This window comes from Neodiprion fabricii, chromosome 1 (genome assembly GCF_021155785.1).
Source record: "Neodiprion fabricii isolate iyNeoFabr1 chromosome 1, iyNeoFabr1.1, whole genome shotgun sequence".
Classification (NCBI taxonomy): domain Eukaryota; kingdom Metazoa; phylum Arthropoda; class Insecta; order Hymenoptera; family Diprionidae; genus Neodiprion; species Neodiprion fabricii.
Genome location: NC_060239.1, coordinates 39,388,580 through 39,412,884, shown reverse-complemented (window position 1 = coordinate 39,412,884; position 24,305 = coordinate 39,388,580). Strand labels below are relative to the sequence as shown.

The window sequence follows — 24,305 nt, the reverse complement described above, 5'->3', positions numbered from 1 at the left end:
AGACTTCGCCTATCCGCGCGCGTCAGAAAGGCACACTTCATCGTATATATATGCTATAAAGGTATGTATATATATGTATGTACTTATAGATTTATATACGCACACACACACACATATATGTATGTTTATATATATGCACGCATCATTTTACGCAGCGTATATAATACAGGTACCTGTACTATAATATATTATGTATAACGTATGTACACATGCCCACGTAATAAGCACACACGCGTTGGGTTGATTAAAATAGAGAAAAATAAAATTCAATACAAATTTGTTTCATTATACCCTAATCAATTAGTAATATCGTTTGAAAAATTTGAACAAGTATATAATACATCGCTTACAATAGTATACAAAGTCTGGTTGCGGTTTCACGCAGTTTTAATAAGTTTAGCTACGTATGTAATATAATACAGTACATAAATAAGTATAAAGTTTCCGATTGTAGTTATGTATCTACTTTCGAAAATTCCACTCTTATAAATATATAAGTATACGGATACATAAAATCACTAGAAAAAACATGTAGGAACTAGGCGAATACCTATATTAATTTTTAACTTACGAGTAGGAAATCAATATATTATCATAACTTATCAATACGCCTACAGCAGTACAACTGTACAAGCGCCTATACGTTAGCTTTCGTGAATTTGGTAAAAACTTGGCGAAACTTTTACCGTCATACGTATAGAATATAGATATACTCGTCGGAGATCGCAACATAAAGAAATTTTATTCATACTTTGCTACAATACATAAATGCTCCTTCGAGTGAAAAATCAAAAATTCCCCACTTTGGAATGATACAACTACAATAAGAAAAGAATTGGAAGAAACCAGAAACCAGACTGACAACGAGTAAAAATAGAAAGCATGTTGGACGAGAAATTTGATAAGTACAGATTTCAATTACATGCGTTTCGATTTATCTACGACTACAATTGTTACATAGTTTCTTCCCAAATCACATTAACCCAAAGTCATACAGCGCTTGGCAACTAAACTGACGATACGCTGTTTATATCTACCAATAAATATCTCAACAATGTAACTCACTATAGATTTTGGCTCATATTTGTTAGCTGAAGCTCGAATAAGCTCCAGGATTTCGAAGAACGAATTTAAATCAATTGTAACGACTGTTGAATTCCGTCTCGATCACTGATCGCGATGCAGTAAATTCGAGGATTTAAAAAAAAGCGAATAACGAGGATGGCACAGTGAGTAAAATTGGCAAAAGCATCGAAAGCAGCGTAATGCCGATGCCGCGTGAAGCACCCCCGCAGAGATCCTTGATCTCTCGTTCTTTCGTGTGGTTGCGGATGCAAGAGTCCGGCCTCCGCCTCGGGAGGCTGTTGGTCGCTTTGTAGCATGCCAAACTGTCCTTGTAATCCTCAACCTCTTTGGGAGCAACAGTCAGCTTTTCCGCGTCCGATTTTAGGCATATCGCATCCACCACGAGGAGAATCATGTTGCTCGAGTCAACTGGCTGGACGACGTAGGGCCGCTCGCAGTCCCTCTCAACATCGCCGACAGAGACACAATCAATGTCATACTTATCTGCAGAAACGTTTTGCAGCAGGTACAACTTCATCTGGAAAATGAGAAAGTTGTTGGGATTATTCGCTTTAGTAGAATACATGCTTATTGTTAGATAACACAGGTCTGCAACCAAAAAACTGCACAGGTTTTTTATACCGTTTCTTATAGATTTTCACTCACTGAAAGCGGGATAAATATTCAAAAAGTTCTATCACATCGGGTTTTTTCTTCAACTCGTGTTTGTAGTTTCATTCGGAGTAAAACTCCCATGTAATTCGAAATCTGGTATCTTGTTCTTGATTCTAAAAATCCAAGCAAAAGTCATTACTTACTTCCATTTAATATTCATTGTAGTGAGACTCAAGAATAAATGCAAACAGGGAAACAAAAAATGGTAAGCGGAAGCGTGTCCGAACGTGTATCAGAGAGAAGAAGAATAGGTTTCACAGGAAAAGAATAAACACCGGTGTGTTAAATTTTTATCTCATGTTATAAGAAATATTGCCTAGTTTGTTCTAATGAAATGGTGGTTTTTTTCGTTATTGCTATTTTTTTTCATGCAAACAGCTTGTATTTTGCAAGAATACTGTACGCGCTGGAGGGAAATGTAAGTCCTTTTTGGATTCAGCACACTTGAAAACATAATATTTATCAAAAACATCCCGTGCAGCTGAAAAAAAATTATTTTTGCAGACCTGTGTAATCAGTCTGTAATTAGAAAAGCCAGTTGCACCCTTTGGTCGCAGGTTTCGGGCCTCGTCCGTTTGATTTGTGGCGGCTGATTGTCTTTCTCGCCCTTAGTTTCGGCATTCGGCTCCTCGTCATTCCGATCTTGATCGCTCGTTTCATGTGATTTCTCTGCATTTGCTTTCTCGTCCGGCACGTCCGGTTTGCTCTTTACCTCCTCAACCATTATCCCGTCCTCCTCTTCATCCTCATCCACTGTTTCTTCGTCTATCTGCTCATCGTCATCGTCTTTCGGGTAAGGGTAAGCATACGCATAATCCGCGGAGGACCAAATACCGCTCTTTACCCAGATCCAGGCCAGGCTACCAAGCACCCAATTTGCGGCTCGCTCGAGGGTCTTCAAGGGCTGCGAAAAGGAACGAAGAATCCTTTCGATGATGGTGCCGAACTGTTATTTGCGCATACTCGTACTTACAGTCAACAAAATGTTTCCGTGGCTGCAGATTTTCTTCTCATCCCGAAAACAGACCGCCTGATAGTCGTATATCTCGATCTCGTCGAAGATGCCGTTTTCGACGAGACTCAGCATGACATGTTTGTTGATTTGGCCGAAGAACTTACCCGCGTCAGATGAATTTTCACCAGCGACGACGTACCCGTTGTTGTCCACCAAGTAGCAATGTAGCCCTTCGTCCTCGCAACTCCTTTGGCAGTTACCCAATCCCTCGCAGCTGTAGGTTATGTTTCGGAAGAGACTCTGAAGCTTCGAGTGTTTGAATTGGAAGCCCACGACCGCTGCCGGGGCCTTCATCTTTCCTATACCTGATGTTTATTATCGTTACCCGCAACATTCGTATGTATAGGTATTAGGGTGGTCCTTAAAAAATTCATTTTTGAATATTGACCGACTCACCCCCAAATCAGCTCCATATAATTCAAAAATAACTCCTCCATTTTTTCAGATTTTTATCTCAACTCTAGCCCGTGCCCCGAGTAGGGTGGATTTCAACACTTTCCGGGGCATATCAAATCTACCAAACGGATTTAGATGTAATTTGGTATAGAGCGGTTTCTCGGGTCGCTGATTACGAATCTGCACTCAAAATTTCTAAATTCAAAATTGTGGATCCAATATAGTGGACCAAAACCCCAGAAATCACACTTCTCGTTCAGATTCGTAATCACCGACCCCGAAAACCCCCGAGTACCGAGTTTTGTCGAAATCGAATGACTTTTTGGATTTCGCTTCACCGTATTAGATCCGCCATTTTTCATTTTCAATTTTTCAGTTTAGATTCGTAATCAGCGACCCATAAGCCCCCCTCTACCAAATTTCATCGAAATTCGTCGTGTAGATTTGATATGCCCCGGAAAGGGTTGTATGGAATCCACCCTATTTGGAGCACGGGTTAGAGATGAGATAAAAGTCTGAACAAATGAGGAAATTATTTTCGAATTATGTGGATTTGATTTAGATCGCGAGCCGGTCGAAATTAAAAAATGACCTTTTTAAGGACCTCCCTAAATTTAATACGTTGGTATATAAAAGCCGACATGATGAGCAGCTCAAATTGTAAAAGAATTGAGCTTTTCGATTCGTTAGCGAAATATTTAAACGAGACTCACCAATAAATATGGCGTGACTCGCTGTGACAAAGGTCTCGTTATCCGCCCCCGCGTCGTCAATGGGGACCGAGAAGACGAAGCTGTCCGGCTGGACGTAGTACTGCTCGACGGCGCGTTTGTACCAGACTTCGTCGATCGCTCGAGGATGGAGTTTACCGAAGTGGTCTTCGGGTTGTGTGTCGTTCTCAATGGGGAAGTCCTGCCACCGTGTAAGGCCACTGTGGGTCGCCACGAAGGCCAGGGTGAAGCCGAATCGCTGTTGTAACTCTTTCCTGCATCGAGGATAACGCTGTCAGGTTGTCGGGTTTACCACCATTGATTGAACGGGAACGATTGCGTTATCCTATAATGTATACAGGGTGTCCCAATGAAATTAATAACTACTGGCGAATCAACCCATCACCGAAATATCCCCTTTGCCATTTAAATGACATATGAAAAAGCTTGCAAAATTAACGATGAGTACAGTATTTGTTTTTGTTAGTTGCGCATTGGATTTGGAATTTTATTACTCACAGTAAAATTTAAGGACTATAAATCATGCGATTGTGATGTTACATTCTACATCTCATTTACTTCCGACAGTGGAAAAAATTTGTGACTTATAGGGAGTCCGGGAGAAAGTGTAGGCTACGTGTAGTGGGACAATGTGAAAATATCTGAACAGACTTTTTAAATTTTCTCGTAAAATATAATCATCCGTAACTCATTCAGTAGTGTACGCAATTATCTGTATTTTATTTTAAAGTACCAGAGAGCCTGATCAGCATTGATTGTTTGCTCAACATCCGTCGAATTATCAAATTGTTGAATTGACGAAACGTTATCACCGAATTTTAGTCGAATTACCACATCGCTAATGCTAATGGTGCGGTGGCATATATTTTTTTTGCAATGGAAGCGGGATATGCATTCTAAGCTTGATTCGAATTGGGCACCCTGTCTACATAGGTAAATTGCGATCGTCTGATGCTCAAGTTTTTTTTTTCTTTTTATAGATCAACGACTGTAAAAGTGAATGCAGGTATTTAAACAGTAAATAAAAAAATCGTAGACTTCTAACGGAGACTTGATCACATAGGTGAATTATCGGGTTTCCGCTATACCTACGGGCGCAGTAGTCAAGTAACTACACGTGTATACAAGAGGAACTTCGAGAGAAAATGGAATTAGAGACATAAACATGAGGAGATGAAGTGGAGGGGGAATAAAAAAATAAATAAACAATCGAATGAAAAGATTTTTTTTCATACTCGCAGACGATTATAACGGAGGAACGTAAGGTGCATTATTTGATGGTGTTACCTGGACAGAAGGTTCATCAGCATAGCTAAGGGTCTGCATGATGTTAAAGTGTTGTATTAGTAGAGACAAATCAAAGTGCATTGAATTAATAAAATATATTTACAAGTGTTGTTTAAACTATATGTATATTCATCTACCACACGTATATCCATAAACGTATATATACATGTATAGGTGTATACATATATTGTAACGTCTGTATGCACAGTGAAAAGAGTTTGCCCCGATTCTCTGATCGTGTTCCGCGACATGCGATTAATATCTATGAAAGCGTGCTCGGATCTGCAGAGGAGCGTGATTGTGATAAGATAATATAGTGAATCTACGAACGGGATGCTGTATTCGTCGGCAGCAATCATCTACCACAGAGGGGAATGATAACGAAACTGAGAATAATCAAGATCAATCGCGTTTACTTTATCCATTGAAGTAACGAATTGGAGAAGACTAAAACCAGGTATCTTACAACCATATGAAACGAAGACCGGAGTACCCCGTTAGATTAAAATCGAATATCATAGGATTCACTACAATACTAATATTGTATATTTACATAATTTCACACACATGCTGATTACATTTGCGATACATTTTTGCGTGTGTCTCTTTGTGCGTATGTGTATTTGTGAGCATGCGTGCGTGTGCCATAGGTGTCGTTCTATTATCGAATGATAATTATAAGCGTTCTTTAGCCACGCGTAAACTCGCTTGATGACTTACCCCTTTTCCTCGCGAACGGTGCTCGCGTTGGCGAACCACTCAGTTACCATAGCATCGAACACCAGACTCAGGAGGAGATTTCTGTCACAGTAGTACGAGGTCCTTTCCACCTTGCTCGTGTTTACTGCATACGGTTAAAGAAGTGGAGGTCACCGGTTTGACCATCATCCAAGAAGAGGATGAAATGAAAGGGCACGCGAACAAGCAATGCGACGATACTTACCACGTGATGATCCTGAATGCGAATGCTCCGGGGGATGGGATCCAACTCTATTCATGTCCATCCACTTCCACCCCGGCACGCGGGTGCGCCTCAGGAAGTGGAGCAGCTCTTCCTCTGGCGTGCTGAAGCTGTGGTCACCATCGTAATGGTACCTGAAAAGCACCGATATTATATTTATAGAGTTGAAGTTTTCACGCTTTAGGCCTATATTTCATTCCTCGCATTCATGCTGTGAGTCAGGAAATAAGTCTGACGGAGATAAAATTGTAGCATTTTTTCGAAATCCCATCATAGTTTAGTTGTATTTAACGTATAATGTCGACCATTTCACAACACTACGTAATAAACGATACTTACCCACAGTACGTCCAATCGGGATGCACCCGCCAATTGCTACCGGAGAAGTAATCGGTTGCATCTTTGTCTGAAACGATTAGATTTTTTTTGATTATTCAATTATTCGGATTTTCAAGAGAAAGTAGTGATGCAATGTCGTGTGTCATAAATGGGTTTGAAATAGGTGCGTGCTTACCTCGTTGATGCTGATATCGGTGAATTTCCTCGATCGCATGGACCCGGTAGCTACCACCATGACCGTGCACCGGGAGGGACACCACCACCGTAAACGGTGTGTTATTGATGCCAGTGTAGAAATAGTCTCTCCTCATCCTGCCCACCCGTTGCTGAAACGTTGCAAATAGGATATCAATTGATCATTATTCGTCGTCACATAATGATAAAATCGGATCGAGACTTGTGAAATTTACTCACCATGTCGTCATAGTGGTATTTCGTGTGCAGCGTTGTCATCCCACTGGACTGGTTTATCACCAAATCACGAAACTGTGAACGCCAAGGTAGTAGAATTAACATTCGAAGCGCAGGTTGATGTCGCTAATATTTTAGTTATTATTCTCAACGGAAGCGTTCTTGCCTTTGAAAATTATTAAAAGAGCATGGAATCTGGTTATACCTGAAGCAGGGATTTGCTAAAATTTCGGGGAATTGTTCCGTCGTCGATCAGCTCGACTTCGGCCATATCCACGCTGTTATATGCTGGCTTGAGGATGTTCCTGAACTGTGTGATAGATGGTCAAATTTAAAGCACTTTGACTAACAATAATGGGTCAACGAATTGCGCGGTACTTACGACGGGTCGAAGGTCTGGATGTATCAGGATGTAGCCGTTGTTGGTAACGATAAAAGCATAGCCGTTAACGCCGAGCTGTAAAATAGAACACAGGGATAATGGAGTGTTTTGTTGTTTCTCACAATCGGCAAGGAGCGTGGAATTTGAGTGAAAAATTAAAAAGCGAATGACGAACACGAACCATGTGCGGTAGCATCAATTTCTCAATCTCCTTTATCGGTACGTCGATTCCAGCCACTCCTAAAAGCTCAGCGATCCGAGTCTGCGAAAGAAAAATTATTAACAAAAAGCTCTGGGTGTTGTTTTCAGGTTGAAACTTCTCATAACGACTATAGAAAAACAATTAGTATCGAAGCTTTTCTACCTTCCCCAACCAACGCTATGTATGTGTTATAAAAAATACATATGTGATGTATAATTTTCTAATCAAAACATGTCTAACTGTAAGGTATGACACGTATTTATACACCTGTATGTATGTATTTAAATAATATATAACCTATGTGAAAATAATAGCACTGTTGTATTATTTTTCTAGTTAATGAAAACGACGTCTAGATGACTACTGTCAAGTTATTACGTATACATTTATAATTCGTACGATAAACTCGAAATTAATTGCGTTGCCAAAAACTATCCAAAATATAATAATGATGATGATGATGATGATAAGTAAACAAATGATGTGACAAATATATTGTCTGTTTATAATTGTATGAATTATTAAAATTGTGATAGCTCAGAGGAACGTTGAAGGTTTTTGTCGATAATAATCATGGGATTCGATGGAATGAAAATTGACCGTGGCATATATTTCTTATAACCAACACGATCCTCCAAGCTCTCTCAACTCGCTACTCGTCTATAGTAACTATATAGCATTAATGTGTTAAATTACAATATCGAATAGTTCGTATCGACTCGATACGCTTGACTACGTTATGATAATTGATAATTATAATAACTGGAGTTGTGTATAATACGCTAACGGGATTCGCTCCTCGCATCAATCCAACGGGACGGGCACGAGCGAACAGGACCTCTACTCATTTACAATATCAACACTCTGCATTAAGATCGTTCCATAAATAAGATCATGGCGGCGGGTGGCATCGGGTGGTAAAAGTTTCACACTGTCTGATGAAAAAATGAAATTGATTAGAAACATAAAATCACAGTGGATTTATTTAAATTTCATCCACACGCATCTGCAAGTCATATTGCGAGTGGCAACGGGTGGTAAACGATCACGACGCCTAATGTAAAAGCGAAATTCTTGAAAAACCACGAACGACAATGAATTTTTTAAATTTTGTCCACGTATATACAGCATATTTTGAGAAAATAATACCAAATTTATTGCTGATTCAATTATTTTTTTACTGAAAAATGTTATAATTTCACAAAGTCAAAAACTTGGTAAGTATCGAGAGATGGGACACAACGATACATTGGGGAATAAAAGAGAAAAGTTTTACTCGTAACCCAATAGTTTGTCACACGATCATAATAATGAAATATGTAGCTGAAATAAGTAAAATACAACAAGATTTTTTTTCCTTTTACGTAACTCATGGTGGTAATTGTTGGAATTTTATGTTAGTAAATAAATAAATCCCATTTGGCTCGTCACATAAACAACATAAAGAGATTAAATTTCTTTGCCAATCTTATATTGATGGTATTGGTCCAGTTCACTGCGAACGGTTCGACCTACAGTAATGAAATATCTCGTTTTGCCCCACCTTCTCTTATTTATAGAATAGATATTGAAAATATTCCACCCATCTACCACCGATGTTAGCGCCACCACCAAACCTACCTATCTACCTACCTATCTACCTGATATATATGGGGTATTTTAAACGAATCACATAACTATATAATGTAGTGACTGTATACACTAAAAGTTGAATACTAAATAGTCTGATCAAAAAAGTAAGTATTAGACAGAATACAAGACGGACGAACGCAGACCTATAAGAAGTGGGATCGAACTGAGATCTGTTCCCAAGAAGAAGCGTCTTATGTATTGGTGATTCCGTTGCCTCCTGTTATGACAGCTCGACGTTTGTTTGGATAGTGAATTATTTATACCTACCCGTCGGGTTCGAAAGAAGGGCTGAATATACATATACATATAGGTATATGCGTGTATTGAACTACTCAAGGACGCGTTGAAACTTCATCCAATTTCACACGGACGTTCTTTACGCTTGGGTACAGAAATAGCGAGGCTCAAGGGATCAGGGTTTGCAAGGGTCAATTAATTGCTCAATCTATGCATTGGAAGCATTCGAAACAACGCTGCATTCAGCTGCGAACCTCTCGAGTCTTAGTCACCCAGTATGCCCCGTTCACCAGGACCTGCTCTGTGATGTTCTGTGGACAGAGATCAGCGTGAAACGAATTCTTGCAAGGGGTTTGTTCACCCTCCGCAGGGGCTAAGTCATACAGGCTTAGTTAATTAAGTTAGGGGTAGAGTGCGGCATGAATAATCATCTGCACCCATGGCATAGAAAATGTAAACCATAGTGTGCATGAAGCTTGACGTGCGGAGAACTCGTTGACCTAAAACCTTAAATCATTCGTAAGTTTACGAAAGATCAATTATTTTGTTCTTGACACGCTTATAGGTTGTTGACGTAACTCACGTTACGCAATACTTATCGAACTTCTACTGGAATATGTACATATTCGGTTTCAGAAGTTGGCCCATTTAGACTACAGACGTAACGTAGGTAACATATAAATGATATTACGGAAAATAGGGAAAACCTCGAATTGTCGCGGTCGCCTGACTTCCCGTTTCGAGGGTAGTCACATTATATTATATGTTTCCCACTTGCCATCTGGCTGAAGTCGACTCCAAGACTTATTGCAGACTGCGGAATGAACGGCAATACAAAAGACCACCACTAATGGCCTTCTCATCCTATATTTTTTTTGTAATTTTAATTAACAATTGTTATAATGCTGATAAGACTAGTGTAATGCTCGGATTCTGAAAAGTACCCTAGAACATGTTTTGATCCTCTTCCCTGTTCGATTCTTGGTCTAGACAGTTATGTTATACTCACCGCGTTTGGTCGCCGATTGAAAACTGGAACACTGACAGTAGTCATAAGTCTGTATTCCTGTAGGTCATCGTCCTGGTCGTAGGTCCTCTTGTGTTTCTGGACAAATCTTCTCTCGCGTTCTTCCCTCAAGTTCATTAGGCGTTGCCGCGTTTCGGGGTTGTGGATGCGATGCGTTTCTACAAGTTCACGTTGGTAGCTCCGCTCCCTTTGTTCCCATAACCAGTCCGTCATTATGGGGTCAGTTACGTCGGCATAAACCGGGGTCCAGATCACTGGATGGTCCGTCCGTCGTAGGACCAGAGGCCTCGCCATGACCGGTATGTAGTTCAAAACCTGCGACACCGTGACCGAAATCAATTTCAATTAAACGATCATGGGGCATTTGCCGCAAGTTTCTGTGTAATCAAATCTGCGTCATACCTTTTCAGAGACCTCAGCCATCGTCGATAGATGAACGTAGTAGCCCCGGTTGGCGCAGGCCATCCACCTTACATCCCTGACGTCGGGCACCTCGCGGCCAATCAAGTAAGTGAAGACCCTTACCGGCATGTCACCCATGTCAGGGTCGTCAGAGTTGGCACGCCAGTTGTAGGTTGCGAATATTTCTTTGTAATTCTCGGGGACACCGTCGGTGACGAGCATTATGGCCTGGTTGCACAATGTGCCTTTACGTTGCTCCCGGAAGTTCTCCAACAGCTCGAAGGCCTGCCTTAGGACGATGCTGAAATTGGCTATCTTATCGGTGTCCACGCATTCCATCGCGGTCTTGAGCTCCCGTATATTGGCTAAATTCGCCTGGACTAAGGTGTTGTTGAAGCATGCTACTACCTCGTGGGTTTCGTTAGAGAATTTAATTACATTCACGAAGTCGTTGTTCCCCAGGGTGTCGAGGATACTGTTTACAACGTGCCTCGCAATTTCTTTACGGATCCCGGTCATGCTACCGGAGTTGTCCACGAGGATAAGAATATCCTTGGGACTTGCCGCAGCCTCGATGTACCAGTTCCGCGTACGGCAGTCAAAGAGGTCCACCGGTTCCATGTTCCAACTGATAGCCGGATATTGCATCATGAACCCCGTCGAGCTTCCGAAATATTGCCATGACAAGGAGGGATCGAGGTCATAGTTATTCATGAACGTTGTATTCAGCTTCTGGGCCCATGTGATCGCCGTTACGACGTTGTACGACTGGTTATAGACGTTCGTTGGTATGTGAAAGTTGGAATAGTTGAGATTTACGCGGCGTCCAAAATGCGCACTATAAGTCATCGTCAAGTTGTTGTCCTTCGCGTTGTGGTACATGACCGGAGGTTTAACATCATTGCTCGCGTTCTCCGCCAAACTCTCAGCCACGTCCATGATTCGCTGCAAAAATGTTCGCATGTATTACTCGGTGACGATATAACGTTGGGTTAAAGAATTGATGATACCCATAAGTCAGTGCATGCGCTAACCTTGACTGCAGATATTTTCGATTCCATCAAGAACCCAATGTCTTTCGCTATCTCCTGGACCAGAGCGGCTCCATCCCTGGGCTTCACTTCTGCTTGTCTGTAGCTCTCTTCAAGCTCTTGGACTCGCGTCACGTACTTACCGAGCAGTGACAGCTCGAATCCCAGCTTATGAGCCCAGGACTTGACCCTGTATCAAGCACAGAGATAAGTGACCGCTTCCTCAGGAATCGAGCAACGACACAACGTGCCGTTAGGTATTAGGATATCATAATTCGCAAAAATAACTCCTTCAATTTTAACAGCTAATGAAAATCTAAATTTCTCATTTGAACTCACTTTCCCGCGACTCCGACTTAATCCAGCTAACGGCAGTTCATATAACGTACGTGTATTGTGTTTTATGGTTGCTGTTTTCAATTTATGATTTACGATGAAGCTATTTAACACGATGCTGCAGCATCGGAGCTGCATGTCGAAGCGATCCAAATACTTATCAAAATTATTATCTCTACTATCAAAAGTTTATCCGCTAATTCAGATTTCGGATAAATTTACAAACTGGTAACATAACGTTAATAGCCTGAATTGAGATACGACGAGGCCGGGTAGATTGATTGAACACTGCTGTTCGTTTGCATGTAACGAAATTGCTGTTGTATTTTCTATTACAGGAAGTGTGTAAATTTCGAAATTTTCTTTCGCAATACGCAATAAAAACACTAAAGACTTATCGATGCAAATGTAGCAGCGAAACAGCGACTATGTCATAGCATCAGTCGAGTAATTTTGTTAGTCTGTGAACTACTCGTGTAAAAACAAAATAAATTCGTATCCTTGAATATCGCAAATGTAAAATTTTTTTTTTTTTTACTCACACGTCAGCGATTAACGAACATTTATAGATTTAAGGTATTAACAAACGAGGATACGACCTAGGGGTAGTGTGCTGTTTTAATCAGGCTTTAATACCCGTTATAAAATCCAAGACCGTGACGTCAGTACTATCATAACAACCATATGATGATATCGAGGTCGACAAAGTTCGATCAAAAAAGGCCGATGAAGATGAATAGCCTCCCACACGTCAATCCGCACTCCTTCATCTGCCCGATGTGATTTCTCACTCATCGTTAACTCAGTCAAGTTCTGAAGCGTTTGCAGTAGTACAAGTGTCTGCTTATTTTTTCATACTTACGTGTTGTAGGAGATACGTTCAGTTCTTCCCGAAGGACCCTCAGCAAGGATCATCAAGGTGATGATCACCGAGGTAAGAAAGGGTGACTGCATTCTACGGGGGGATGAGGAAAAGGACTGAATCGTTGTGAAGCTATGATATTATACTCCAAACTTGACGCGTAAACATTTAATAAAGTGTCAGGGTGGAATTAGATATCTAAATCGCGTTTGGCGATGGCCTCGGTGTGGCTCCGCTCCCTTGGCTATTGATCGTTTCGTAGCTAGACCCGCGACACAACTGCGCTCTGACCTAACTCCACGAGCGAGTTTCGTCGCGCGCACCTTCCGGCGCAAACTTAGGGTAACGTGCTGCCAGCTATTGTGCTAATGCATGTGCGTACGTATATGTAATTTGCGCATCGTTAACCTTCGTGGGCGCACGTGTAAAACGGACCCTGAGCTTGCGCTCTTGCCCCGGTACGGATCAGGCGGCCTGTTCGTTTACCGCAACATCTCCCACGCTACTAACAAAGAAGGTATCCCTGATCGATATCTCCAATTTGATTTCTTTTGTAATATGTCATAGTAGGCTAAAGACTAAGCGATACGTATTACATTTTTTTTTATCTGCGATTAAACACTTGAAGGAGGTGAAAGCACCCTCCATAGTAAGGCATGTCAAGGGGCGATTCGGCAGTTTTTTGTATTTTTTAATTGAGAAAAATACATTTGTCATTTCTCGTTAGGGGGAAACTTTTGGCTTGGTTGAAAAGTATTATGTTCTGGTGGGTGAAACTGCCAAATCGCCCCGTAATATGCTGTGTTTCGGAGAATGATTTCACCCCCTTAAAGTGTTTAATGACGGGTAGAAAAAATAAGTGTCGCTTAGTTTTTAGTCTACTATAACTACAAAAGAAATCAAATCGGAGATATCGACCAGGGATAATTTCCTTGTTAGTGAACCTCGTAACGCAGGTGGCTGGATAAAGTTTACTTCGCAGGGAAGCAAGACAGTCTTTCTTTGTTTCCAATATACCAACTCACGTTTGAATTTTCGGTTGTCATGTGTTACGGTGAAGGGATTTGAATTTGGGGTTTAGTATAAAAAAACTTTGGATGCATTTTTTGATAGCAACGTTTTCCGTAAATATGTAAACCCTTGATCGATACTAAACTTTGGAAAATTTGTCAGAATGATTATGTGGTAAACATATACCTTAAAAGTCAAGTGTAGACTAGAAAGCAAATGAAACTGATTTGTTTTAATATTTGGAATCTCAACGAACCGGGGGTGGTAAGAAAGGAGTGAAACAATGGGTACAAGGTGCACAAATTAATAATTGGAAAATTTATTGATTTTTATACAAATACTGATTATTGATATTTAGTAAGAGGGTAAAAAAATACCATGAAACCCATCAGTAAAATTGTTGACCGTGGTACACGGAAATTCGTGATCAGAATCAAGCGCCACAGTCTTTAATTTCATCCTCTCCAGGATCTTCCGCGTAACATCCTTCAAGTCCACGTCTCTCCAGGTGAGTGAGATTCAATTTGTGGCAGGGGAATTCTTGGCCTCCATTTGAGTAAAACTCCGGACGTATCTCCGTGGGGTGTAGTTCAATGCGTTCGTAAGACGACGGATACGAGACATTGACGACGACAAGCACGAGGTTGGTAAAAGGGACCTGAAATCAGTAGCAGGTAATGAAATCCGAACGGGGCCACGAACAGCGTGAGAACAAAGATTGTGCAGACCTTTTCAGCATAAAATGGTCGCGACGGATAATCGGAAACGTTGGTCAAATGTTCTGCGAGCTTCGGCTGCCAAATGTAGAGGGTCCTTTTTTCGTCACAAGCGTAATGTTCGATAACCTTTTTGGGTGGAGGAGGCGGTGCTGGAGCGTCTTCGTTCATATCTTTCTTACTCCAAGCCACCGGAAACTCGACGATCTGCAAAGTTAGCCACACCAGGCGAGTAAAGAGCCAGGTCGAGAGTTGCGCCAAGTGGTGAAATGGAGTCTTGAGGAAATTAGCGGCACCCTTGAACGTCTGGAAGGTTGAAAAGGCAGTCAGTATATTGGAAACCGACAACGGTATTGTTTGATCTCGTGCGGTAATGAGCTCACAGGATAGGAACAAAGCGCTTGATAATCGTAGAACACCACGGGCTTGTACGCGCCTTGGTAAATCATGGACTTCATAACACCACCCTGAACGGTGCCAAAGAATATCCCAGTTTCGTTCAAGTCAGAAACTACAACGTAGCCGTTTTGGTCTATCAGGTAGCAATCGATCACTGCACTAGCACAAGAAAAGTTTGATTCAGTGTGGTCTTGAGTCAGGTCCTGAAACCTTGCGTATAAAGACTCCATCGGCATTTGGAATCCGATAACGGCCGCGGGAGCCTTTTGGGCTCCATCTTTGGGGAATATCGCTTGTGCCACAGTCACGACGGCGTCTGCCCCTCGGATAGTTGGAACTGGGAAAAAAATCGATCAAAGTGTTCACATCCGGTCGCAAAATATGTGAAATTCATATCACACAACAAAAAGTTGCAGAATGGATCTTCATATAACTGAAAACGTAGAAGTATATTTCTATAAATTACCTGTCACCGAGATACTTTCGGGATCAACGGTGTGCTGAAAAATGGCTCCCTTATACCATGGTTCATTTACCGCTCGTCGATGGAGGTCGCCAAACTCGAGTTTAATGTTTTCTTCTCCCTGGTTCCAAAACCATGAATCATTTTCTACATCGGGAGAGTCTCCAACGTCTTGCCATCGCGTGAGTCCGCTCTGGGTTGCGACAAATCGCAGAAAGACTCCGTACATGGCGGCCAATTGCCGTTCTGTTTCATTTGAGAAGATAAATCTTCCTGTGAAACTGACGTTTGTCGCTTTCGCATCGAAAACAAGAAGTTCCATTAATTCCTTGTTGCAGTAATAAGCGTTGTCGTCAAGCGTCTTCCGGTTGCAAGGTTGTGTATCATTTTCATTTTCTGACATCTTTTCGTCGTATGGGTACATATAGTCGCCATCATCAGTCGCGTATTCAGTCTCGACAGTCGACTCATCGTCCTCATCGGCCGAAGGTTCAAATTCATCCTGCTTCATCCTGCTCTCCTCATTATTCTCTACCTTCTCGTTCGTATTATTGGAGTCTGACTTGGTTTCGTATTGTTCGTGCCATTCCCAGGTATCGGGATTATCAAGAGATTCAAGAAAGAATTTCACCTCATCTTCAGGTCGATCGAACTCATGTCCTTCAAGATAGTGAAAACGGCAGTAGACCCAGCCGGGATGAATTCGCCAACGGTCACCGCGGAAATAGTCCATGATTTTTCTACCCATGTTCCAGTTCTTCTTTATCTCTTCGCCAACCTGGTTTTCAAGGGCTGACATAAAGCTTAAAAAACTTTTGTGGGTGACATTTGCATGAGTGATAAACGGCTTACATTGATCCATTTGGTACCATATTCCGGAAGTGCTATGGCTAGGCCGAAGGGTGTTCCTGGTAGGGCTTCGTAAAAGTAGTTTCGTTTCTCGAAGGTGACCCTCCTGTAGTCGTCGTAATGGAACTTTATCGTGACATTTGACAAAGTACCATTTCTATGGTTGACTAGAGCTGCTCTCAGCGTCAGCACCTCCTCTCCGGGGATTCTGAATCAATCGATTACTATTATATTTTAGAAAAGAAAACTGATTATTTGTGATTTTTTATCCCCCTTAGATAAACAATCGGACTAATTTACCTGGGTCCCAGATCTTCACCGATCACTTCGACCTCTGTGAGGTCGATACTGTTGTAGTTTAATTTTAAGGTTCCCTTGTAGGCAGGCCTAAGATCAGGATGAAGAATAGCGTACCCGTTGTTGGAAACTATGAAAGCGTACCCGTTGACGCCGAGTTTGTAAGGAAGCGTCAACCTGTTTATCTCGTCCAGGGGAACATCGGTCCCGGCGACCCCCAAGAGGTTGGCAAGTTTCGTTTCGTTGTTCCGGTTACCCTTCCGGTCGAACGCTGGGACACTGACGGATGTTAACAGCCGGTACTCCTGATAAGCCGTCTTCAATGCGGTGGACGAGTTAGAGTCCTCCGCATCAGGCTACAACCCCGTTTTTGAATTTTAGAACATGCTCATCGGCGGAAAAGTAATATCGCACATAAATGCAGCAACATCTATATTATACGTAATGCGTACTCTGATTGCAGGTATGCAAGAAGAGGTAATAAGTATAGTAACACTGCTCGTCAGAAAACTGAGCACGTGTATACCCGAAAGTAATGCAACAGCGCAATGAAATAGGGTTATAGATTGCCTCGCTCAAAGAACCGTTATAGCTGTACCGACAGTGGTGAAGTTACCTTCTAGAATTTTACAATAAAAGGATATCGTCAATGAGGGGGCTAAAGTGTTAATGGCCTTGATACAATCAGTCAAAGTGTCAAAGTTCTAATGAAATTTCACAATCAGTCACATGACGGAGGCTGAATTATTGACGTTGATTAAGTACAAGAACGTAGGTGTACGCATAAGGGTGTGCTCAAACTTCTGATGGCAGGCAGAATGGTGTACATTCTTACATTCGATAGTTTACAACGAAAAATAACATCCAACAACAGTCAACAACAACGAAAACGACACGATATATATATGTAAACGGGACTGAAGTATGAGAATATATAGTAGGTATAAACACGTGACAATGAACGGAGGTTGCAGTGATCTCCGTAGACCGTTGAAAAAATAAAATTCAAAGAATAGTAAGATAGGGTGGTTAACACGTCAGAGATCAGTGCAAGGAATCCCTTCGTTGCACATGAAGGGTAATGATCACTGATTCAACCACTTACGACAACATTTATAAGGTTTAATCGATCACGACAGAGATACTTATTGTGGGATCCATACATTGCATGGGGTCGAAGAATTCTGAGTTTCCGTGGGTAACCAACTTGCGTACGTATGTGTGTGTGTGTGTGTGTGTGCGTGTGTATTAAAGGGGTTGAACGTGCGTACGTGCATGTGTGTAAATTCATCGCGTTCCAGTCCTGGACCTGCGTCTTATTGCAGGTGTGTAATTCAGGTATGAGTTGGAGAAGTCACAAAGATTCAACGAAAATCGTATAAAAATGGTATAAGACTAGAACTCGTCGTGCTTGCGTGCGGGGACGATTCTGGTTGCAAACTACAGGTATAAATATTATATAGGCATTATTACTTATGCCACAGACTCACTGAAGTTTCTAATTCAACTGCACAGCTACCGCACTCTAGAGTCTATACGCACAACGTAGAGCGGTCTAGGGGGGTAAGGATATCGTGACTGCCAGGCAATGGTATGAAACCCAAGAAGGAGGAAGTGAAAGTAGAAAAAAAATAAAAAATTGACCATGAGAAAGTAATAAATAAAATAAAGAAGAACCAGCGGACAATAATTAAAACGTGGAGAAAATTATAACGAGCCGTGTTGAGGGATTTTTTATGCTGAAAACCTTCTGAATGTAGATGGCATCCTCGTTTATTTGCACGCCTTGTTCCTTTCCTTTCAGATGCGTGATGAGCCTCGACTTTTGCTCAGGGTGCTCCATTACCAGCCCCAGCCACGTAGCTAGTGCCGGATTCTACACGTTCGTACAGTTTATACACAATACATATATACAATAAATCTGCACATGTACACAAAACAAGGAATATCGAATATCTCTGTATTCAATAATCAGTCTAAGTATCCGGCACAACAAACTTTCGAAGAATCGTAGGACTTGCACTTTAGAGAAAGGTCAAGATAAATATCAGTGGAAGAGAGAACACGTTATCGAAAGTCCGGGTCAGGATCTTAACTAATTACTTAATAATCTTAATATCCAACTCCGTCTGCCGCGGACATCGGGACGACGAGAAGATCGAAAAAGAGAGTAAAATCGAGTATGAAAGGGGTGGCAAACTTACCGAGATGTCCGCGTAGGCATGAGTCCAACTGAGCGGATGGATATCCTTCTGGAGTACGAGCGGTCTCGCTATGACATTGATGTACTTGAGGACTTGTTCGCGGACCTCTGACAGGGTGTGGACGTGAGAGTAGTAGCCTCTGTTCGAGCAAGCCATCGACTGAATTTCTGGTGTCTTCGTAACGTCACGGCCAAGTAGATACGTAAAAACACGGACGGGCATGTATGTTCCGTTTTCCAGCCTGTTTCGCTCGGCAAATACCTTCGGCAACACGAAAAGGACATCGGTAGATAGAAGTCTAACTAAATACTGCGTTCGTTGTTACGTTTGGCTGATGACTGTTTCGGCTTACCTCCGCAACGTCTCCGGGCACACCATCGGTAAGAAGCATGATGGCCTGGGTGCATGGATTTGATGCGTTACACTGCTTGGACGTTCGGAAGGTTTCCAAGAGGTCAAAAGCCTTGTTGAAGGCTTTGCTGAGAATCGTTGGATTCGTGGTGTTTAATTTCTCCAATCCATCTTTGAACACCGCTATATTCTCAGGGGTTGCTTGTACCAAGGTACCATTGAAGCAGGGCACCACCTCGGTTGTTTCGTTCGTGTAGGCGATTATCGTCACGAAGTCGTTGTTCGACAGCGTCCCCAAAATTTCCACTGCGGTTGTCTTTGCTACACAGAACCAAGGTCCGTAAATGGTGGGACAATGGAAGTCGCGGGTTAAGTAAGATCCTCACGCTCGCATACGTGAGACATATTACATCCCAAAGATCCGAAATGGCGGTAAACGCGAGGACCTTATTTACTCCGCTTCAAACATTCCTCCATTTGTGGACCTGCATTCATTACAATCATTCCAATCAAGGAAGGCAGGAGATTAGTTGCTCGGACGATGGTTTTGTTTGATTTTAAGGAAGTAAAAATCGTTCCTACCGATAGAGTAGCCCATGCCCTGCATGCTACCGCTAATGTCGATGAGAATGACCATGTCTTTGCTGCATGTTGCCGACTCGATGAACCAGCTGCGCATCCTGCAGTCGTAAAGGTCAGGCTTATCACCTTCCGTGCGCCATTGTATGGCCGGGTACAGCCGAAGGATGCCGGTGCTCGATCCGAAATATTGCCAGGAAAGGGCTGGGTCGGATCTGTAGTTTTGTCGAAATACTTGGTCCAAGGCCTTCGACCATTGTATCGCAGCGTTTACCTTCACATCCAGATCGTACACATTCGTTGGCACGTGGACTGAGGAGAAGTCCGTGTTCACGGGGATGTTGTAAAAGTGCGAATCTGCAGTGAGGTTCATCGGGCTGCGAAAGATATTGGAGCAGCACTTGCATGAATTTTGCGCCCTTCTCTCGCGTCCTTCTGTGAATTGTATTGTTGTTACCTGTACATGGCGGATGTGTTGAGGAGGGATTCCGGCAATTTGACAGGCACATTATTGACGGAACTGTATTTGCCCGAGAAGTAGGACATGTTCATACTAGGTATTGTCTCGTTGGTTAGATGGAGCCTGTCAGGAAGTCCGGATGCGTTGTATAGCTCAGCCGCTTCTTCGGCCTTCTTCAAGATGCAGCGGACCGCGTCCATCTTTCGACTTAACATGCGTCCAACGCTGTCTGAGATTGACTTGACCATCTCCTGTCCCGATTTCTCCTCGATTCGGGCATTTTGCTTCACGTATTGCTGTAAGTCGAGCATCAAGATCGTTACGAACAACTACAGCGTCGTCGGAAGAAGTGTAAACTCTATACTGTGATTCTACATGAATTTATACTTGATTAAATTACGCTCACGAGAACTTGGACTAATAAGCTAAAGCTTTCAAATTATTGAACTTTGGTTTGTATGCGATCATCGATCATAGTACATCTTTGTGTACCTACAGTATAAACAAGTTAAACATGACCCAATCAGCCAATTTGGTTAGTGCGGAAATTTTATAACTATAAGTTATTATCGAATAAAATCGTGCGGATTACATTCTTTAAATCATCCGAGCGTGCCGTAGCATTCGCAAGCTGCCACAGTTCCGAGCCGATTCTTTCCGCCCATTGTTCAACTCTATAACGGAAAAGAGAATAAGAAGAACAACATGTCGCTGGTCATGTCATTGACTTCTCGTCAATGGTACCTCAAATCTCAACTGGTACCGTAGTTGTGTTGGATTGTTAGATAACTTAATTTCGTTATCTGCACGAACGAACCATGCACATGGAACACTCACGTTTTGGCATCTCGAGCGACACTGACACCGGGTACAAGTAGAATGATGAGTATTACGGAGAACCTGACGACGAGGTTCTCGTTGTGGGACATGGTTGGGTCACTAAAAGTTTTCACGACTGTTCTGCATCAACGTTTCTATCCTACGAATCGGATTGAAAGCTTCAGCCGGACTTGGAGCGTCGTTTAACCGCCGCGGATTACAGATCAGGCATATTTTCCCTTATCTGAAAAGACGGCGTCGCGACACGCTGGCTCAACTGTTTCACCCAGACTTGAGATCTGATTATTTTTGGTACACCGGAGCGCTGGCTATGAACGGGCGCCGGCCGGCTCGCCACTCCGAAATACGTAGAACCACGTATATTTATAAAACCAAACTCGTCACGTACCTCTGAGCCGGTAACTCTTCACGCAACTTGAGGACTAACTACCTCTCGGGGTCTCGACGTCACGTTTGAAAAAGCAAACTTGACATTTTCCGTAGTCCACGCAACCGATCCATATGTGCCGTCGAAAGCTCCTTCGGTATTTTATTTCACAATCATATTTTCCAAAAGTATGATTATCCATGTTTTTCGCTTCGCTTTACATGCGTCATCACTTGACAGCCTCCATCATAACTTATCCTTAAACGTATATCCCTTTGAAAACGGTGTTTTTTTTTTCATTTACGTACAGACATTGATTTTGCAAGGATCTGTGGCATTTGGAACCGGTGATTGCGGTCGGAATTTTACATCGCATATTTATTAAGAAGCGTATGAAGATTTAGTAGAACGTTAATCGTACAGGCGTCATATTAAGTGGTACCAATTCTTGTTCTGCAAAGAACCTCGCAAGTCCCAATTAGAGATCGGATACCGATTGACGAAGCCGTGAAGCAGTTGGCTTGTCATTAAATGATAATTTAGTTCACGTCCGTAGAAATCCTCAAGTCTTGATAGAACAGGTCAGGCGCTATTACTTCACCATTACCATCGAGAAAATACATCTGCGATGACAATGCAAAACATAGTATCCTGGTATTTTCCAATCATGTTTGTAGGTAATATTTTTATAATGTAACCGCGTGGATAGAATGCTCGCATGATTTTAATAACGGAAGAATGTTACAGAGTTCACAAACCACCCAGATTATCTATCCACTAAGTAAATAGATATGAAATTAATATTTATACTCCCAGACTTTAAGCCGACTGGATTCATACGCGCGTAATTTTAACACAAATCCAAACAAATCCGGTCTTCTCAACATCATTATGTACCTCGTAGCCTCCGGTAGCTATTCTTCCTGTCTTCTTCGCCAATCAGGGAACTAGAGAGAAGAAAGAAAAAATATATAAAACATAAAGAGAATTTGGATGCACGGGTTTACAATAGATCTGGTAGTTAATAATCTTATATATATACACTTACGTATATAATGTATAACGTTAGAAGATTGAGGAGAGTCATTATCTCAGTAGCAAAATTATGCTGACCAGGCAGTTGCTTTTCCTTCTCGATGCCCGATTCACGACGCTGTTCAGCTCTCGATCCAGCAAAGAAAAACAATCAAGCCGAAAATACAACGCCGAGTAATGAGAGATTTTTTCCTCGACGGTATAACAGTGGCTTTTTTTTTCCTACACCAACATTTACAAACGGTTTAAATTTCGGGTATCATTAGGTTTTCGTGTACGTCCGTCTATCATATTCTTCCATTTTTCTCTATGAAGCCTTACGGATTTCCTCACGAATCTTTTCGTCGCTATATCCTCCTTCTTAACGGGTTTTGCGATGTACTGTTTGAACGATCGTCGGTGTTCGCTTCACACCGCGAGAGGAATGTGGTGCGCACGCGATCGCTGATAACACAATATTTACCTACCAATTTTTGGACTACGATGAATATATTCGACTGCATAATATTTTTAGTGTTAAAACATAAATCGTATTTAGACAGTATATGGTGCATACCATGTCAACTTGACCAATGATTTTCCCTCGCTTTTTATTGATTTGCTGCAGGATTTTTTATACGATTCTCCAATCTCAAAAAATTCTGCAACAAATCAATAATAGCGAGGGAAAATCATTGGTCGAGTCGACATGGAATGCCCCATATGCACTGCATACAGCTGTGTAATGCATGCGTATAATAGTACGGAATGCTAAATTTGCGTATCCATAGATATACAGACTCACAAGTATCGAGCGTAAGGCATGCGGCAATTTGAACATTGTCCTCGGCTATTTTAACATTGTACAGCTTATATTCTACGATTTGAACCCTATTGCGTCAACAAAGTTTAATTTATTCCATACTCGACCGTCTATTCTCGTTTTCGTGCCTAGAAAATTATCACGCAGGTACTACATGTGATGACAATATTATATTTGGATTGCTTGGACAAAATTTGAAACAAATTTTAGGTAAGACGGGGAAGAAGCAGAGAAAGAATTAGTCTGTTTCAAGTAATCTTAATTGCGTATTTATATTTGTGTAATGTGTCATGTATTTACTTTCGATAGCTACGAACGTGTCTAGTACATAGTTCGCTAATATACCATATGGAATGCCATTTTGCTTATCCCCTATCTGCAATCTGAGCATGTTAACTTTATTTTTTAAACAATGTGCAAGTGGCAATTTTTGAGTAACTATTTTTTAATTAAAGAAATGATGAACTTCATTGCACGATTTTTTAAAATTCTTAAACTATACAATACTAATAAACTCGTCTGAATTCCTTGACGTGAGTATATAACGAAATCTGGAAGGGAGTTAGCATTCTTTATCACGACGATCAGAAAACCAGAGGCAACGGGACGGCATGATTTGGTATCAGGTCGCTCAGAGCGTTGATAAGAACATTTAAAGAATTTATCTAACCGTGTAATCTCGTCATCCCCATGACGATGAAAATTTTATTAATCTCACAAATAAACTCACTTCGAAATTTGAATTTATTATAACCCAGTATACGATAATCCCATTGAAATGGAGCGTTAAAAACGATGATTTATATACGATCGCATTTTCCGACTATCATAATACGAGAATGTCTTTTTCGCTTTCCGTGTGTTTTACACAGCTCGGTGCAAAAAGCGTGCAGCTGTAGTTGCAGCTGTTACTTCGGCAACTATTATATGCGTGATCGAAG

The 24,305-nt window shown here is 41.7% G+C and overlaps 2 protein-coding genes across 8 annotated transcripts; both read right to left on the bottom strand.

Moving 5' to 3' along the window:
• Positions 1–3: 3 nt before the first annotated feature.
• LOC124177711 (voltage-dependent calcium channel subunit alpha-2/delta-3) lies at positions 4–13,279 on the bottom strand. Of its 5 annotated transcripts, none has more exons than XM_046560400.1 (18): positions 12,992–13,279; positions 11,797–11,983; positions 10,763–11,707; positions 10,343–10,675; positions 9,588–9,644; positions 7,444–7,524; positions 7,263–7,337; positions 7,086–7,190; positions 6,884–6,955; positions 6,645–6,795; positions 6,470–6,536; positions 6,113–6,264; positions 5,890–6,013; positions 5,170–5,202; positions 3,865–4,136; positions 2,714–3,060; positions 2,285–2,644; positions 4–1,603 (listed from the first exon to the last, which is right to left on the bottom strand). In XM_046560400.1, the coding sequence occupies exons 1-18, from the start codon at positions 13,081–13,083 to the stop codon at positions 1,199–1,201; spliced, it is 3,858 nt and encodes a 1,285-aa protein (XP_046416356.1). In that variant the 5' UTR covers positions 13,084–13,279; the 3' UTR covers positions 4–1,198. The 5 variants fall into 5 exon arrangements, with proteins under 5 accessions (XP_046416356.1, XP_046416365.1, XP_046416374.1 ...); XM_046560409.1 differs by having other exon boundaries at positions 2,714–3,054; XM_046560418.1 differs by lacking the exon at positions 5,170–5,202.
• Positions 13,280–14,305: 1,026 nt separating this feature from the next.
• On the bottom strand, positions 14,306–21,475 carry LOC124187750 (voltage-dependent calcium channel subunit alpha-2/delta-3). 3 transcript variants are annotated; one of them, XM_046579833.1, is made up of 13 exons: positions 21,158–21,475; positions 20,913–20,994; positions 20,318–20,616; positions 19,864–20,237; positions 19,283–19,602; positions 18,931–19,191; positions 18,474–18,602; positions 16,730–17,082; positions 16,433–16,637; positions 15,584–16,358; positions 15,102–15,454; positions 14,731–15,024; positions 14,306–14,660 (listed from the first exon to the last, which is right to left on the bottom strand). In XM_046579833.1, exons 1-13 carry the CDS (start codon positions 21,247–21,249, stop codon positions 14,436–14,438), a joined length of 3,762 nt encoding a protein of 1,253 aa, XP_046435789.1. In that variant the 5' UTR covers positions 21,250–21,475; the 3' UTR covers positions 14,306–14,435. The 3 variants fall into 3 exon arrangements, with proteins under 3 accessions (XP_046435789.1, XP_046435791.1, XP_046435790.1); XM_046579835.1 differs by lacking the exon at positions 20,913–20,994 and having other exon boundaries at positions 21,158–21,473; XM_046579834.1 differs by lacking the exon at positions 18,474–18,602 and having other exon boundaries at positions 21,158–21,472.
• Positions 21,476–24,305: the final 2,830 nt, after the last annotated feature.

Excerpts from the sequence above, each read along its gene's own strand:
- LOC124177711 (XM_046560400.1), bottom strand. The coding sequence starts at position 13,083 with ATGCAGTCACCCTTTCTTACCTCGGTGATCATCACCTTGATGATCCTT. Across the intron at positions 7,191-7,262 it reads ATCCAGACCTTCGACCCGTC|TTCAGGAACATCCTCAAGCC; the intron begins GTAAGTACCGCG and ends TCTATCACACAG. Across the intron at positions 2,645-2,713 it reads ACGGAAACATTTTGTTGACT|CCCTTGAAGACCCTCGAGCG; the intron begins GTAAGTACGAGT and ends TCCTTTTCGCAG.
- LOC124187750 (XM_046579833.1), bottom strand. The coding sequence starts at position 21,249 with ATGTCCCACAACGAGAACCTCGTCGTCAGGTTCTCCGTAATACTCATC. Across the intron at positions 20,238-20,317 it reads AACACATCCGCCATGTACAG|CCCGATGAACCTCACTGCAG; the intron begins GTAACAACAATA and ends TATCTTTCGCAG. Across the intron at positions 19,603-19,863 it reads GGGCATGGGCTACTCTATCG|CAAAGACAACCGCAGTGGAA; the intron begins GTAGGAACGATT and ends GGTTCTGTGTAG.